Source organism: Equus quagga, chromosome 3 (assembly GCF_021613505.1).
Source record: "Equus quagga isolate Etosha38 chromosome 3, UCLA_HA_Equagga_1.0, whole genome shotgun sequence".
Taxonomy (NCBI): domain Eukaryota; kingdom Metazoa; phylum Chordata; class Mammalia; order Perissodactyla; family Equidae; genus Equus; species Equus quagga.
This window is the reverse complement of record NC_060269.1, coordinates 4,680,588-4,697,806: the sequence shown is the minus strand read 5'-3', so window position 1 is coordinate 4,697,806 and position 17,219 is coordinate 4,680,588. Positions and strand designations below refer to the sequence as shown.

At 39.8% G+C, this 17,219-nt stretch overlaps 1 protein-coding gene across 5 annotated transcripts in view; it reads right to left on the bottom strand.

Moving 5' to 3' along the window:
• Positions 1–17,219, bottom strand: part of SEC24B (SEC24 homolog B, COPII coat complex component) — an 81,088-nt gene that overhangs the window by 43,068 nt on the left and 20,801 nt on the right. For 3 of the 5 annotated variants that reach the window (XM_046655931.1, XM_046655927.1, XM_046655928.1), the window contains exons 3-4: positions 12,421–12,594; positions 4,499–4,603 (exon numbers count right to left, since the gene is read on the bottom strand). In XM_046655931.1, coding sequence (XP_046511887.1) covers positions 4,499–4,603; positions 12,421–12,594 — 279 coding nt within the window. The remainder of the gene's footprint in view (positions 1–4,498; positions 4,604–12,420; positions 12,595–17,219) is intronic. The other 2 variants (XM_046655929.1, XM_046655930.1) reach the window with 1 other exon arrangement.

Here is a 17,219-nt window from a genome sequence, read left to right as displayed (position 1 = left end):
AGCTATAATATCATCTTGTTATCTACAGGAGTCAACCTAACTTGCTCTGCATCCAAATACATTTTATCTTTTAAAATACCCAAGCAAATCACAAACATGTCACTATCTCTGACGAAGTGTCTGGCACTGAATAATCACTATTAGCCTGTAGGAAAGTCAAACAAAAACTGACTAGCACCTTAAAACTCATTATGAGAAACCAAAGTGTTTTCCAACATCACTTACAAAATATAGCATCAAGCTGTCACACTACCAGAGCCACGGGGAAGAGCTTCCTGTTGTCCCCTGGCCTCTTCCCAACCTGAAAATTCCCTACAGGAAAGGTGACTGGGAGAATGCAGAGCAGGTGACAGAAAGTGAGCAGCACTGTCTTCTGGGGACTAGGGCTGACGAAAGCCTGGAGGCTGAGTCAGTCTCTGGTTATTTTTTTTCCCCTTTCGCTTTATTTCACACCTCAATTTTTATTTTCCTGCTTACTCCCTTTCACTGCCATTTCCAAGTTGGCCTTCCTTCTTATTACGAATATGGCCGTGCTGGTCTGCAGAACTGCACCCAAAACTAACGAGAGGTCCACTCTGGCACCAGTAGCTGCAGGTGAGAATATCTGTGATGGAACTGACTTAATGGAGGAAAATTTAAGACACGACCATCATGAGATCCTGATAGCCTGCTGTTTGTTCCAGCTTTCTTTAAAAGTTTATTCTCCAACAATTCTGAACTTTTAGAAGCTTCTAACAAAACCTAAGAACGTCCCTAGTACAAAATCCTACTTTAGTTTCCAAGTGTGTATTTAATGAGAAAAATTCAAAAGGGAAGCCTATTTGTAGCATGTAATTTAAAAATATATAATTAGATGGTTAACTGTAAAATTAGAACTGAAATCAAATAGTTTTCTTTTAAAACTGAAAGTTTAAAATAAATACTCCCGTACTTGACTGCTACAGAGACTTGCTGCCAAGGAAACCACAAGCTTTAACAGACAAAAAGCTAAAATAAGTGGACAGTTCCTTTAACTATAACCATAAAGAGGGATATTACTGACTTCCAAACCTGCTACTTGATATTTCACTGTTTAATAAATTTTGTGAAACTGGAGAACAATCCCACACAAACTAAACACACAAAAATCTTATGAATACAGGGAATGAATCCCACTGAGACGCTTAAAAAGTAGAACTCCCCGAATTTCCACTTTATAGAGAGAAATATGTAATCTCCACACCAATTTGAGCCACTTTCTTTACCTGTTTACATATGAAAAGATTACTGTAATTGAGCAGGGTTTAAAAAAATAAAACTAAGTTTTACTTAAAGCTTTCTTTCCATTTATTCCTTCCCTTCACTCAGAATGTCCCTTTAATTTGCAATCAACAAAAACATAATTTTTTTAAAAAACCATGAATAGAGAACACCAGGATTCTAAGAAAAACTTCTGGACAGTCAGATCACTTTGCTGTATGATAAAGGCGGCCCAGGAGGAAGCCCACACGTGAGTCGTCCTGTGCTAACAGCCACCCGTCCCCAGCTCCCTGGGCTCCAGGGGAGGGAGACGCCTTCCGTTCTGCAGAGACCCCAGTTTCCGTCTCTACTCTGCTACTTAGCAAGTGTGTGACCAGAGACCAATGTTACTTAACTTGTTCAAATCACAGTCAACTCATCTGTAAAACGGAGCCGATCATCCCGGCCCTTCAAGATTGTTGAGAATAAACTGAGATAAGAACAGGACCTCAAGTGAGGAATGACGACTAATCTTTTTTTGAGTGCTTACCATCTGCCAGATGCTGTTCTAAGCTCTTTTCAAGTATCTTCAACCCTCAAAACAAACATATGTAATTGTTACTATCATTATTCCCATCTTACAGATGAGTAAATTAAGATTCAATAAGCTTAAGAAACTTGCCTAAGGTCACAAAGCTGGTAAGTGACAAAGCCAGGATTTGAATCAGAAAAACTGATGCAAAACCCTAGAAGACATACTAGCTCTTTAGTGCTTCAACTGGCACGTAGTAAGTGCTCAAAAATGTTAGGTATTATTAAAATCTAAATGCTATGAGTTAAGACCTGAGGAATTTTTAATCTGTAATATATTCAAGAAAAAAAGCACTTAAGATAAGGTGATAGGAGAAAAGCCATAAATGCTAAATCTTTTTGATCACCCAATTTTTTTCAGTCTAAGGAAATGGAATTTTCAACAATTGCACCTAATTGCAAGAACAAAAATGGGAGTAATTTAGGCTGACAAATAACATTATACAAAATAACACATTTTTGAAATGTGCAAAATAAGGATTGTGAGATAAAAAGTGAGATGTATTTAGATCTGAATAATACATACATTAAAAAATAATAATTCAGGGCCTGGGAGCAATGAGCCATCAGCAGCAACAACCACGCACTGCAATCAGATCTTGGTTTCTAAAATACTCTTCTCCACTAAAGGAACCAGGACTCCTCGGAGAAACAGCTCATTCCAGGGTTGCAGCAGCGTAAGTACAAGATGAACTAGGAACATCTTACTGAGGTCTCAAAGTACTCACAGTACATACTTTTAAAGATTCATGGGAATGTTCTAAAAAGACAGTCTGAGGGAGTTACCACTGGCCAAGTCTAGGACAAGTAGCTATCAAAATAACTCATGTTAATAACGGATTACTACCCACTGAATAAAATAAGAATCCATGAGTCAATACAAACCCAAAGAAATCAACAAGGGAGAAGGGAAAGCTCTCCTTCACAACAAAATCTGAACTCAAATATAGGAGAAATGTTGGAATCAGAACATCATCAATGAATGCTAATACTAATGGGCAACAGTTTATTAGATAAGACGTTTACATAGCATCAAAGAATCTCCCCACAAATTACTTATTAATTTCAAGGGGGAAAAGTAGTAACTCTACAGTAGATAAACCTGGCAGACACCATTTTAATCAAGTGATCAAAGTTAACATCACCAATATGGGAACAAATCAACATCACGCGCCTCAGATAGGCTGCACTGAGAACACACTACTTCAGGGCAATCCTGCCAAAAACGCAGGATCTGAATCTAATCACAAGGATACATCAAATAAACTCAAACTGAGGGACATTCTACAAAATAACTGGCCTGTATTTTTCAAAAATGTCAAGGTCAAGAAAGAGAAACAAAGGTTATGGGACTGTTCCAGATTGAAGGAGTCTAAATGGAAATGACAACTAAACTCAATGCATGACCCTGGACTGGATCCTGGACCATGAAAACAGCTATAAAAGATCTTATTGAGACAGCTGTTGAGATGTGCCTGTGGACTGTGTACCAGATATTAGTGTTCAATCAGTGTTGAATTAAGTGTTGCATCAGCGTTCAATTTCCTGATAACTGTACTGTGTTTATGTTATGTAAGACACCGTCTGTATAATTAAGAAATACAAACTCAAGTATTTAGGGGTAAAGGTTCATGATATCTCCAACTACTTTCAAATGATGTAGGCAAAGACGTATACATAGAAAATTGTAAAGCAAGTGGGGCAAAAATGGCTTCTCTGGGTGAAGTGTATGTGGAGGTTTCTTTTACTCTTCTTACAATTTCTCTATAAGATTGAAATTATATAAAATAAAAATTACAAAAAACTCAGAAAGATAGACGGATATTTACATAGAGTAAGAAAAATCACTTTCCATCTGGAACACTCTATTTTCACCCCCCATCAAATCATGCATGAATATTTGAATATTTAAAAAAATGCACAGGAAATAGAGACTTTTAGTTAAATGAACTGTTTATAGAGCAAATCTTTCCACTCAATAATAAAGACAACAGAAGGAGAATCATGGTCACATACAAAAACTTGAAAGATCAAAACTTATTGGCTCAGTGTTAAACCAGGAGAATTAACGAGGAACTGCACTGCTTCATGCTCAGCAGTGTTCTACCAATCGAAGGCAGAAAAAGACATGAAACCGGCTGCAACACATCACCATATGCACAACTTCTTCAATAAGCAAGATGTGAACTACTTTGTGAAGCAGGAAAATAACAACAAATTTTGGGCCTTCTAAATACATGACAAGAGGGGTCAAAAGGACCTCAAAGAAACACTGTCCTGGTTCTCTGTCACTATTGTAAAATCCACATGGTTCATTTTGATTAGACTAAAGTAGCATGCAAAGCAGAAGATAAAACATCATTCCTACAAGGGTGCCAGAGAAATCATCAGCCAAAGCTTGGTCAGACTCACTCTTTTGCATGTGACATCAGAGGAAATGCATTTCTGAGAGAAGAAAGCACTCTATCATCATGAAAGATGCATTGTTACTTACAAAATGGTAAAGATGTCCAAGGGAGGAAAAACAAAAGACATGCAAAACACCTCATTTCAAGGAACCCCATCTCCTATAACCCAAACCAAGCCAGTTCATTGAGTTAAACCTGCAGACACCTCTGTTAAGACTGTGGACATAAAAAGAAAAGGTGAGTGGGTAAAGATGAAGAACTGGTGTAAAGCTGAAGCAGACCTGCTTCCTCATCCTCCTCCTCCTCTTCCTCATCATCGGAAGTGGATGACAAGGGAGTCGGCGCGGAGCTAGCTTGATTATTAACATAGTCACCATACTGCATGCCTGTAAAGTGGAAGCACAAACACAAGAGTCAAACCAACAGGAAAGACGAGAAATACAATTTTGACATTACATTAAAAGTGAGAAAGAACTCTGACATTCCAAAGAACATCCCAGCATGCACATTAATATTAGCAAATTTATTATCAAAACTGGAACTGTTAGAAAATCTCTGCAAAGCAGTTTAGTGATGGCAGCTTTAACATGAACTAACTGGTTTAAGTGTGAAAAAAGTACCATGTCTTACACAGATGATATTTAGGAACCTGCCATGACAGTCTCTGAACATTTCACTGAGCTCTCCACATTTACCTTCATTGAGCTCAGGGCCCCCGTGGTGTCTGTCCTCTGGGACTGTGCGTTCTCGGTGAGCAGAGCTCATTTCTACGGAATTGAATTTATACAGCATACAACACCCATACAGATACCTGGGACCCTCCTTCTGCTAAGGCCACCTTGATGGGAACTTAGTTCTCATAACGGAAAAAGAATGACAGTTAAAGAAAACAACTGTATTCAGCATAGTTCTCTGCTCACAGTAGATGCTCAAAAAAAAGGCTCGTTAACTGAGCCCCTACGAGTGTGACAATTACAGAAAGTGAATTTTCTGAGATGGCCCATCATCTCGGGTTCAGCCTACTGCCTCCACGAGAGTCTGAAGCAGGTGAATGAGCCTGGCCCTCGTGAGACACACCAAGAGAAGGCAGATTCTGTGGAAAAAGCACAACCACCACTAACTGCGTAATACTCTCTTAAAAAAAGTTGGTTTTTTAATTATTTAATTAATCTGCTAAAATCCAGACTTAAAAATGTAACACCCACAAAATTTTTAGGGGAAAATTTAAAACGAAAACACTTCATAAATAAAAATAAATATCCTTGTAAGGAAAATCTTCAGGTCGATTTGAAAAAAAGGAAAAACCCAGAAACACAGTATGGATTTTCAAAAACATTTCAAAATATTGGAAGCACGATGAAGCCCTGCCTCACGAAAACCACATGGTAGTGCTCTGACGCTCTCATCATTCTTTCTCAGGGGACCTCTGTAATCAGCATGGATAGACACAACTCATGCCTATAGTAAGAAAAAAGCCATCAAAGAGTAAAATTTGAGCTTAGAAGAGAGCACGGTTAAACTGTAGATGAGAGAAGCTTTGACCTTCCTGCTATGACTAAAGAAGTCATGGAAACTCTGCTACTTTGCTGAAACATTTTAAATAAAGATACAACAGCGGTTACCACAAATTCATCTGAGAAAGTAAAAATCAATGTAAAATAAGTTCAGGCAATGCTAGAAATCAACTTGACACCCTGAGACCAAACTCAGAGTGGCATGCCCCTCTAACAAAAGCCTGGTTAGAACAAAAATGTGACTAATATTAGACCTTAGGGTAAATATGCTGAGAAGTTTACAATTAAACGTAAGTTAACAGTAAAAAGATCTTATAGAAAGGAAATTCTTCAGTTTAAGGGCTTCTTTAAAAATGAAGTACTTTCTCAAAATGCAATCAGCACTGCACTTGAACAGTACACGTGTGCACGTATACAACAAGAAACGAGAGAGAAGAAACTCCGTTTCCCGGCTGAGCTCAGAAGCCAACAGGGAAGAGTTGGAAGAGAAGCCATTCTTGTCACGACTCAGTCAGTGCGCAGGCTGCCGACTCCGGAAGTGATCAAAGGAGCCCAACTCCAGGGCACACCTATGAGAATTATAAGACAAATATTTTCCTTTCTTTCTCCAGATTTATCAAATAAACCAGATTTCACTTATTATTGGAAAAATACCCAGTGCTTAACTGGAAGCAAATGAGATGGCTATATGATGAAAAAAAATTTACAGAGCGATGACAATGCACTGGAACAAACCTATGAATAAGAACAGAGTAATATTATTCATTACATTAACATTTTAGATTACACTACGGTTGTCAGTGCGCTATATTAACAGAATGACACAAAAGCCACTCAAATTTTACTTTCCTGAAAAAAGATGCAATCCTTTTTGGGACGTTCTGGAGATAAAAGTGTCAAGATTTAAGCCCTTCCCCACTGTGACTCTTCATATGCTCATAATTTAGCCTTCCTGTGCTTGTTCAAGTAAACTGTGTTAAAAGTTTGGGAATATTAATGGCACAAGAATATGATATTTTAGTTAATCCACAGAGGAATGGTAAGAGCTCCAGAATAACAATTAATCGATATTTAAATGTCCTGCTCTAGGCTGGGTAGTGCCTACAAACCCCAGCAAATGAGGGGTTACAGTCAAAAAGGGGCTGCAATAAGTGAACGGTGATGAGAGCTGCTCTCTAAGAGCCAGATCCTCTGTAGGAGGCAGCAGATATGAGCTGGCAGAAGAAGACATCTTCTTCCAGAGCTCAGCCTGAAACCCACTCTGGAAACACGTGGAGCACCTCCCACCTCAACCCCCACCCTCACCTCCCCACCCCCACCCCCCCACACACCCCATGGGGAGGCAATGCTACACCCTAACTTATTCTGTCTTACTCAGAGCTTCTAAGGTATGAATCTCGTAAACCAAGAGACAGGACACACTTCATCAACAGAATCTGACATGATCAAGAGCTCTGTTACTAACAGGGCCCCAATATTTTAAAAAAGACATGCAGTTTAAACTACCAATCACTGAAGTGGCTTCAGGCAAAACTCTGCAGGGGACCGTCTCCTTGGGGCCAGTCTCCAAAAGGCAGCTTCACTGTTCCCTAGGGCCGAGCGCAGCGGGAACAGACAAAACTGGTCCTAAGAGAACTGATACCTCACGGAGAGGAGCTGTTTTAAATTCAGAGTCTGAGCAACTGTTCTCTTTCCTCAGCTGGTGTTCAAACTAGGGGGACACACTAGAAGACTTTCCAAGGGTTCCCCGAAAAGAATGGCTTCAAGGGACTCAATTTCCACAGTACTCTCTTTCCTAAAACTCATCCCCCTAAAAAAGTGCCTGTGTTAACAACAGCCTTTCTCTCGCTTCGCCAAGGAAACATGCTCCCTTCACTTACCCAGCATCTCACTCTGATACGTTTGCCCTGAGGCAGAAAGCCTCTCTGGCACCAAAGGGAAGGCTTCCTCCTCCTTAAATGACTATCAAGCACCTGAAATCTGCAGAGGACTTTCTACCTTGCCAGCCATGTTTCAGTGAAAGACAAAATACGTTAGGAATAGGGTTGGTTCTCACTGGAATAGTCTTAATTCAGATTTAATGAAAAGTAGGGTGCTGGGAGTAATGATAAATTTATTTAATAATTCTGCATATATGCAGCCCCCAACCACTACTGTCAAAGAACCCACTGCTTTTGAAAGAGTCCCATGAGAACAAGGCAAAAACAGTAAGAAATACTGAACAGACACGCAGCAGGACATTATGGATAAGGATGGGGCCCCTGGGTTGATTCAATTCTAGGTTCTACCACTGACTAGCTACGTGTCCTGGGGCAAGTCGCTAACCTCTCTGTTCTTCGTCTACATCTTCTGGAAAATGGGGCCATAACTACCTCAAACGGTTGTTGTGAAAATTAAATGATTTAATATATTTCAAAGCTTAGAATGGTGCCTGAAATATATTAAATACTATATAAGTATTAGCTATCACTACTATAAAATTTTAAAAACATGCTTTTGTGTATATTTAATTAAAAACAATTACTTTCAGGTATTCTTACTACTTACCCCTAGAGCAAGTCAGAAGAATGAAAAAAGAACTTCCCACCGACCAGAGTAGTACTGTTAGTAGTACTGTTAGTAACGCTAGTTCTTTCAAAAATAAGTTGAATGTTTTCTAGGACTGCCAATTTTTTTAGATATACTGGATAAAGCTCACAGATTAAAATCATACATGATTTCTTTCAGAATCAACACGAGCTGTTCAACAGAGCACTTTACAACCTATCCCATCATAAAACATTTATAATGATTGTAATCATTTCTCACCTTCTTATATTTTACACACTATTTCTTTCTCCTTTTAACAAAAAAATATTTACTAGCATGTGAACCTATTAGCACTTAGTGGCATGTTTTCCTTTTTTTATTAAATGCATGGTAACATTTTTATCATGATGTCTGATGAAAGTAACAGAATTATTCCTGATATTTCACTTGACTCCTATTTAAATATTAAAAAACAGTCAAATGCCAGAGTTTGATACCACAATGCATATATTTACTACAAAAATATAACGCTTTTTAAGATAATCCCTGCTTCATAAATAGCATAATATTTGGTGCATATTACACTATTTTATTTCAAATTTGGTAATGAGAATCACCATATGGACTCACTGCCCAGTTTTTATAATCTACTATAAAAAAAGGATAAATTACATTAGATCCTTGACCGCTTTTAGTAATTTGGCTTAGAAGATATATGCCGCAATTTAATTCTCAGTGGAGTTCATGGTTCCTCTTGAAACTCCAGGAATACATTTCCTTGGATTAAAAAAATCAAATCAGACTTTCTGACAAAGAATAACATTTGTCTCACTGGTTTGAAAATGAGGACTGTCTTGGCTAACTAGGTTATATGGCGAAACCGTCCATAAAATGACCTACACCACAGCTTGAAGTTATTGATAAAAATACATTTAAAGGATGTGATAAGACATTATATTGGCAATGGTATAATGAAATTCACATTTTAGATAACTGCTGACGCAGTGAAACAAGCACTGGGTTTGGAGGCAGGAGATCTGTATGGGTCTCGGCGCCCCTCCTGGGGAGTCTGCGAGTCTCTGGGTAAGACCCCAGCTCCCCTACCCTCGACGCCTCATCTGTGGAGGGAGGCGAGGCGTGCTATAGCTGCCTCGCACGGTGACGGAGCGAGGCCACGAAAGGTCGAGGTCTGTAAACTGTAAACTGCTCCATGAGAGGGACAATTTCACCATCTACAACCCGGAAAATAAAACCTAACCAACAACAAACATTTCTGACACCTAACTCAGAAGCTTAAAAGGGTTAAAAAACCCAAAAGAACAGTAGGGCTTTAATAAAACCCTTCCAATACCATTCCCATCTACTTTACATGCACGAAATTTCTCAGCAATTACATGTATGAAAATAAAAACTATGAATCAAATTGATCTAAAGTTTCTCTTATTCTAATAATGAATCATATGCAACTCAGGTACCCAGAGCCATGGTGAGGAGGAGCGCCTTCCACCTCATTGAAAGACGTGTTTCCAATAAAAACGTACTTGCCATAAAAAAGTACCAAAATCCATGTTTATGTTGTTTTGAAGAACTTATACTAATAATAATTGTATTGGTAGTTTAATCTATAAGAAAAAATGTTAATGCTTAGATACTCATGGTCACAGACAACGAAATTTTAAAATTTCAAATTATATAATGTTGTGTCAGAGAAGTATGACAGAATGATAAGAGTTTCTAGCTTAAGAATATATCACTTTATCACATTCGGGGGAGGGGGTACAAGGTTAAGGAGAAAAAGGAAAAACGTAAACTTTCCAAATGTTAAAGGACTCATGTGCATATTTCTTAAATGGATGAGGGTAGGTATCATTCCAGTCAATACAGAGTAATGCAACATCTTTGTTTTAAAAGTAAACATATGCAATATGTTGAAAATTACATAACTGCAACTATTTAAACTTCTGGTGAAAAATTTTAGATGTCAATCTAAAAAATGTTCAAGTAGTTATAGAGTTTTTTCAAAAATTTTTTAGGAGATACACAAGCAGAAATTTGAAGGCTTCCCTCTAAAAACCAGCAAAAACTGCTGAGCCTTGAGAGAGTAACTAAGCGAGGGTGTCTTTGAAGCTGAGAGAAAAGACTGCTCTCCTTTAAGTATTAATATTTTAGCACCATATCAGACCCAGAGCACACCGTATGCAGGCCGGACACCGCACAAGAGGCACCATTGGTGCAAACGACAACTTGCACAACACACACGGAGCCCTGACTCTCACGCACAATTAGGTTGCGTACCCCAGATCTACCCAAAGGCAGAGGCCACCAAGAAGCCAACCTCCTACTTAAGAAAAAGAAACTGCAAAAGACACAATTCAAACGTCTCCAGTGTTATCTTTTCTGTTACTTAGTCAAGGGGCTTATCTTAGGTAAATCAAGTTTGTGAATGTCCAAAAAGAAAAATTCAGCCTCATTTTCCAGAAAGAGCACAAGACAGAAAGATTTGAGTTGAAAATCTTTTACTCTGCTACTTACTGATTTATAATCTTGGGCAAGTTACCTAATCTTTGTGAATCTCAATTTTCTCATCTGTGAAAAGGGATAACATCTACCCTGCAGGACTGACATGCGGATTAAACGAGATAGTAAATAGAAAGTATCTGGCACACTGTAAGTGCTCAAATCGCAGCTCCTCTTTTCAAATTTATCTTATGAGTTAAGAAAAAAGGAAACAATCATGATTATTTAGTGGGAAACTGATTTACAAAACGATATGGATAGTAAGATGGGTAGGATAGCATTTAAAGTAAAATAGCCAAAAAGAAAATATAATAGAAAAAAAAGGTTATAGCAGGGGCAATGTAAAATGGTCAAAACCAAAACCAGCACGATACTTAAGAAATGGAAGGCAGTCATCGAGTAGAGGACAGACGCCACTCACTCCATCAGGGCTTTGGCCCACCCTTAAGTTTTTCTACTCAGTGACAAGCACAGCCTTCCTACCAGCCCTTCACATTGAGCACAGACACCCACAATAACCAGATTCTACCCCGATACACTCCCTGGCTTGCTGGGAGTCAGCGGGCACTCCTCGGTGCTGCAGCTGGTTTTCCTACGAAACCAAATAAGAAAATGTGTGATGTGTGATCTGATCAAACGATACAAAATCCTTTGCTGACCATACGAACAGTCAGCAGACAAAGCAGTGAGGCCAGCCTGCGGATTTATGTTGCTTCTGCCGAGTTTCAGGCCATGAGAGAGCCCTTCATGCTCATGGTCAGGAGCTGTCACCACAGAGTACCGTCCCTAAATACCACTGACGGCTGCTCTGGAAACACAACTAGAGATTCCTAAACACAGTTCAGAAATCAAACCAAATCGAATGAAAAACATAACATATTAACCTGAAACATCAACAGATTTGGAATTTTAGCCAGACAGAAAATAACCAAGAATACTGCCCAAGGGAAAGGCACTGTGGGGAGACTGCATCAGAACAACTCACTGAGTCATCTGTCACTTATTCGACACACGGGGAACAAGAAACAAGCAAACAAATACACCATATGGTTTGTCAATGATGCAAGAGTGTGTGTCACCATTTCATTTTCGCCCCTCAGTCCCAAAATTGGGTTGAAAGTTATTTTTCATTAATAATAATGACAAGCAAAGAAATCATCAAATAGGATACGGAGATTCACTAAATAAGGAAATCTTGGGTGCTTTATCCTAAAAGATACTATAATAACCTTTAAAAATAGGAAATAAATGTCCCATAACAGAGGAATGGATTAATAAATTATAATACATTGGTACAATGAATTACTACCCACAAAAATGACCATAAAGACTATGTAGCTATAGGAAGAACTGTGTATAATTTAATAAATGTAAAACCAAAATACAAAATGGCATGCAAACTATAATTACAATTATGTAAAATATATAATCATAAAGAGACTGATAGTTAATACATAAAAAAGAAAATAGTCATGTCTGAATTGAGAGTATAAATTACTTTTTTCCATGTTTTCTATAAATTATGGCTACACAGTTTGACTTTTTAAAATCAGCGATTTGAATTAGTGCATGTGGGTGTGTGTATACATATACATCTATGTGCATATGTGCTACATATGCAGCAGAAGGGATTTCTCAAGTACCTTTCTGTTGGAACAGCTCTGAGGGCTGTGTAACTGAGGCCGCAGGCTCAGCGGGGTGACACGCAGCAGCAGGCGTTCTTGCTGATGAGGCTCCGGACAAAACAGTGGAGACTACTGGGCTGGACACGGGAGGCTGGACATTTTGCATAACAGAACTGGATAAAGAATCTGCAACTGAAGATAAGAAACTGTTTCATCCACAGCAATAAACTTGAAATATATTGAAACACTAACAAAATAGTTTATTTGAAGTTCTTGTAGAAATTTCAGTAGCACCACATTTATCTAGTCTATCTAAATCTAGAAAATAAGATGGCCCAAAGAAGTGATTTTCAAAAGAACTGAAAACTTACTCAACAAACATTTTAGTAATGTTTAGTGGCAGTTTTCCTAAAACATTTCACAAGCTTCCTTACCTTTTCAAACAAAATGAACACAAATAGCTCTTCTTTACTAACTAATGATCACAATTGTTAATAATAACTATTGAACTATGCAATGGTATCCCAGATAAGAAGATAAATAGAGGCTATTTATTTTTGTAGTAATGTGGTTCATGAATTCTACAAATGTTTCCAGTACCAGCTTAGACCTCATTTTGTATTGTAAATGCCACTTCTCACTGCTGTTTTTAATCAGATGCTGTATTCACATAACCATGGGCCTGATGCTAACACTAGGCTGGACTTCTGGGATAAAGTACACGTGACTCATGGTGGGCCTTCACGACAGCTCAAATCGCCTGACCTACAGGATAATCTTCCAACAACTTAAGTGTCCACTGACAGATGAATGGATAAAAAAAATGTGGTATATGTATGTGGATATCTATGAATGTACTGATAAAAAAAATTGGGAGTGTGTGTATATACATACACAATGGAATAGTATTCGGCCATAAAAAAGAAGGAAATCCTGCTATTTGTGACAATATGGATGGACCTTCAGGGTATTATGCTAAGTGAGATAATCAGACAGAGAAAGATAAATAGTGCATGATCTAATTATATGTGGAATCTAAAAAAGCTGAACTCACAGAAACAGAGAGTAGAATGTTGGTAGCTAGGGGCTGGAGGTAAAGGGATGCTGGTCAAAGGGTATGAACTCTCAGTTACAAGGTGAGTAAGTTCTGGGATTCTAAGGTGCAGCATGGTGACTAGAGATAATAATACCATATTATATGCCTGAAAGTAGCTAAGAGGAGATCTTACGAGTGTGTTATCACCACACATGCAAAAGGTAATTCTGTGAGGTGACGGATGGATGAACTAACCTTATACTGTGGTAACCATTTTGCAAACACGTCTATCAAATCATCACATGTACATCTTAAACTTACACAACGTTCTATGTCAATTATATCTCAATAAAGCAGGAGGAGGAAACCTATGGCAAAAGACTAGTAGTGACTACTGAAAATATACTGAGCATACACATATATGTGTATACAAACAGACACAGACATGTACATATGTGTACATATGTACCGTGTATGTGCATATACATACACACAAACTTAGTTCTAAGACTAAAGCAAATGTAGGAACATGGTGACGAACCAAATGTGTACAATGACATAAATACGGGGAAAAGGGAAAGACAGTGGAAGGTAGTCTAAGTATGCTGGCTGCTTCATCCTTTTTAGGAAGGACAAATGATGTTGTGGGAGACTGAAAACAGTCACAATATTTGCAGTTCCTCTCATTCAATAAGTGGGGTCTAACTTCCCACCCTCTGAATTGGGGTGAAACTTGTGCCTGGCTTTAGTCAGCAGAATGTGGCAGGAGTGATAGTGTGCAAGTCCAGGACCGCAACGTCACAGGCCTTGCAGCTGAAGCCTTTCGCTCCTGACCATCACGTAAGGGAGCTAACCTAGCCCCGGGGAGACAAACCTGGGTGGCCCAAGAAACAGCCTGCACCAGCTGCTAGACACCTGAGGGAAGCCCTACGGTCTCCCAGGCCAGCCGGCTCTCCAGCTCAGTGAAGCCACATGCGTGAGTCCAGGGACAACTGGCAGAGGAACTGCCCAACTCCCCCACAGCACATGAAAAATAACAAATCATTTTTATCTTAAACCAACATTAGATATCTCATATAATAATTAAAACTGCTAAAGTAACAGAGTGATAAGTATATTTAAGAGTATAAAGTGAAAACTAAAAAAGACATAATCATCTAAAATTGGGTGACAGAGAAAAGGGAAGGGGTGGAAGATGGAGCAAATATGCTAATTTTACCTTTGCTAATAACGGGGAATTCAAAGACCCTGTCTAAACCACAGAGGCTGTTTCCGCCACCGGTAACGACAGGCTGGGTGAGCAGGACCACAGCTCCTACTGAAGATAACTTTAAAACCATATTCAAAAATATCTTCTTAAAATCACCAAAGACCTAACATGATATGAAAGAATTTCTGGGCTGAAATCCATACAAAAGTGAAAACTCAGAGGACAAGGCCAACACTCAGAGTCGCTCCGGCCCCGCGGATATCTGCTGTCTCCTGTGGCCTTGCAGGCACAGCAAGATGGGCGGCCTGATACGGCCCCCCACAGCCCCTCCTGAAGGACGGCACTCTGAGGGGTGATGACTCAGGAGACGGATAAGGCAGGAATGGAACCCTTCAGAGAGCCAGCAGCTCCGGTTCGAACACCCGCACCACCCGTCACCCGAGCCTTGCACCTGGACCACTGTGGGCACAAGCTGGGGGTGGCTGGAGGCGACGGGGAGGGGACATAAAACCTCTCTGGAGGACGGAATCCTCCTCCTAGGCCTCCAATTATTTCCATAAATAATTTCTCACAAATATTCCCAAGCACATAGTCAAAGTGAGTAGCTCGGTTTTGAACAGGGCCACTCTCTGTTCTGGAACTTGACAGCCAGTCTCCAATCTGAAGCATGGCAGCATCCGGCTCACAAGCCTCAGCAGTCTGCCGGTGCTCGAGGGCAAAGACAAACAGCTCCGCCCGCAAGCTTCCTCACCTGGTCACCAAGGCCCGGGGTCCCCCTTCACAGGTCTGCTTTCAGTCCCCTGAACTTGCCGCGCTCTGTCCCATGCAAGGGGATACACTTACTCCCCCTTGTATGTAACAAACTTTTTTCTTCAATAAAATAATGGACGCAAATAGAACAGTTTATGTGAGACGTATGCATGTGTACTCATGTATATATGCACATACATAAAGCACAGTGAAAGAAATACCCAAGAATTCAGCCTCCAACTGCAAACGCTTCCACCCCTGCCGGCGCGCTCAGAGCACCCCGACACGGGCCTTCCTTCTGCTGTGTTTATTATCCCCAAACTTTTGTTTTTAAATACGTTCAACACACATCTAAGTACCTCTAAGTGCTATTTTGCCTGTTCTTGAACTTTATCACCACGGCACCATACATGTTTTCCTGCTCCTCAGCAGTCCACTAGAAGGATAAGATTTATTTATCCATCCTACTATACATGGACTTCGGCGTTTCTCATTTTTTATCCTCACAAACATGCTGCTATGAGTATTTATGAACCTCTCCCAGGTGCAGAGGTGCAAGTTTCTCTAGGGCAGAGCTTCCCAACGTGTGGTCACTGCTCAAAGGCGTGTATGTGTGCAGAAGGGACAGGAATCCCCTTAGCCCTGGGGCAGCCTGTGGCAGATGAGCTCTCGGGCCTAGAATGCAGACTAGTCCCTTTGGCCCAGAATCCTAAACAAAGGTCATCGTGCCCTACAGGTGCGACACATCTAAAACAAGAAGCGGAGCTTCCCGTTCAAAGCGGAGTCTATGGGCTAGCAACACTTCATGCAGAAACTTGAGAGCAATCTTAAGCCAGGCAATCTAGGCCTGGTGAGTCAGAAGATGCCAGCGACTCACAGGCGCAAAGTCTGAGAAGGACTTCTCGAGAGTTTACAGAAGTGGGAAAGCTGCACTTTAGGGTGTGCTTATCTTCAATTCCACTACCGCCAAATTTTCCTAAAATCTTGAACCAATAAATCCTCCTGCCAACAGTGACTAAGATTTTCCTGCTACCCACATCCTCGCCATCCCTTAGTGTGGTCAGACTTTCAAACTTTTACCATTCTGCTGCTAGGTACAAGATGATACCCCATTCTAGTTTTCATTTGCTTTTCCCTGATTGTTAATGAGGTTGACTATGCTTTCATTTAACTTCTGCAAGATGCCTCTTGATGTATTTTTTTCTTGCATTGCTGATCTTATTGATTTGTATGTGTTAACTGTGTCTTCTGAATAAATACTATAAATTTCTTTTTCTCCCCATTCACTGCTTGTCTTTTTGTTTTCTTTATGTTGTCTTTCAATGAAGAAAAGTTCTTAATTAGAAATTATTCCAGTTTGTCAGGCTTATTCTTTACAGCCAGCAGTGTTGCGTATTGCCCTCAGGAAATCCTTCCCTACTCCAAGATTCTGGGGGTAGTCGTCTGTATTTTCTCTGAAAAGTTTTAAAGCGTTGCCTTTTTGTATTAAATATTTATTTCACCTGTAGTTTATTTTAAACATGGAGAATTCACCCTTCAGATTGCAGCTCAAACATCAAATATCAGGGGAAACTTCCCTAAGCTTCAGGACTAACAGGCCAGATGCCCTGGAGCGCACTGGCCAAGCACCATGCTTCAGAAGCACTCTGCTTCAGATGATAACAGCAAGCTCACATCCCTGTGTGTTTATCTGGATGCTGTTTGCTTCCTGACTGCAGGCTTCATGAGGATAAGGATCAAGCCTTTTCACTCACTGTTTTTATCTCCAGGCACTAAAACAATGCCTGTCACATAGCTGGCTCTCCAATGTTTGTGAAATGA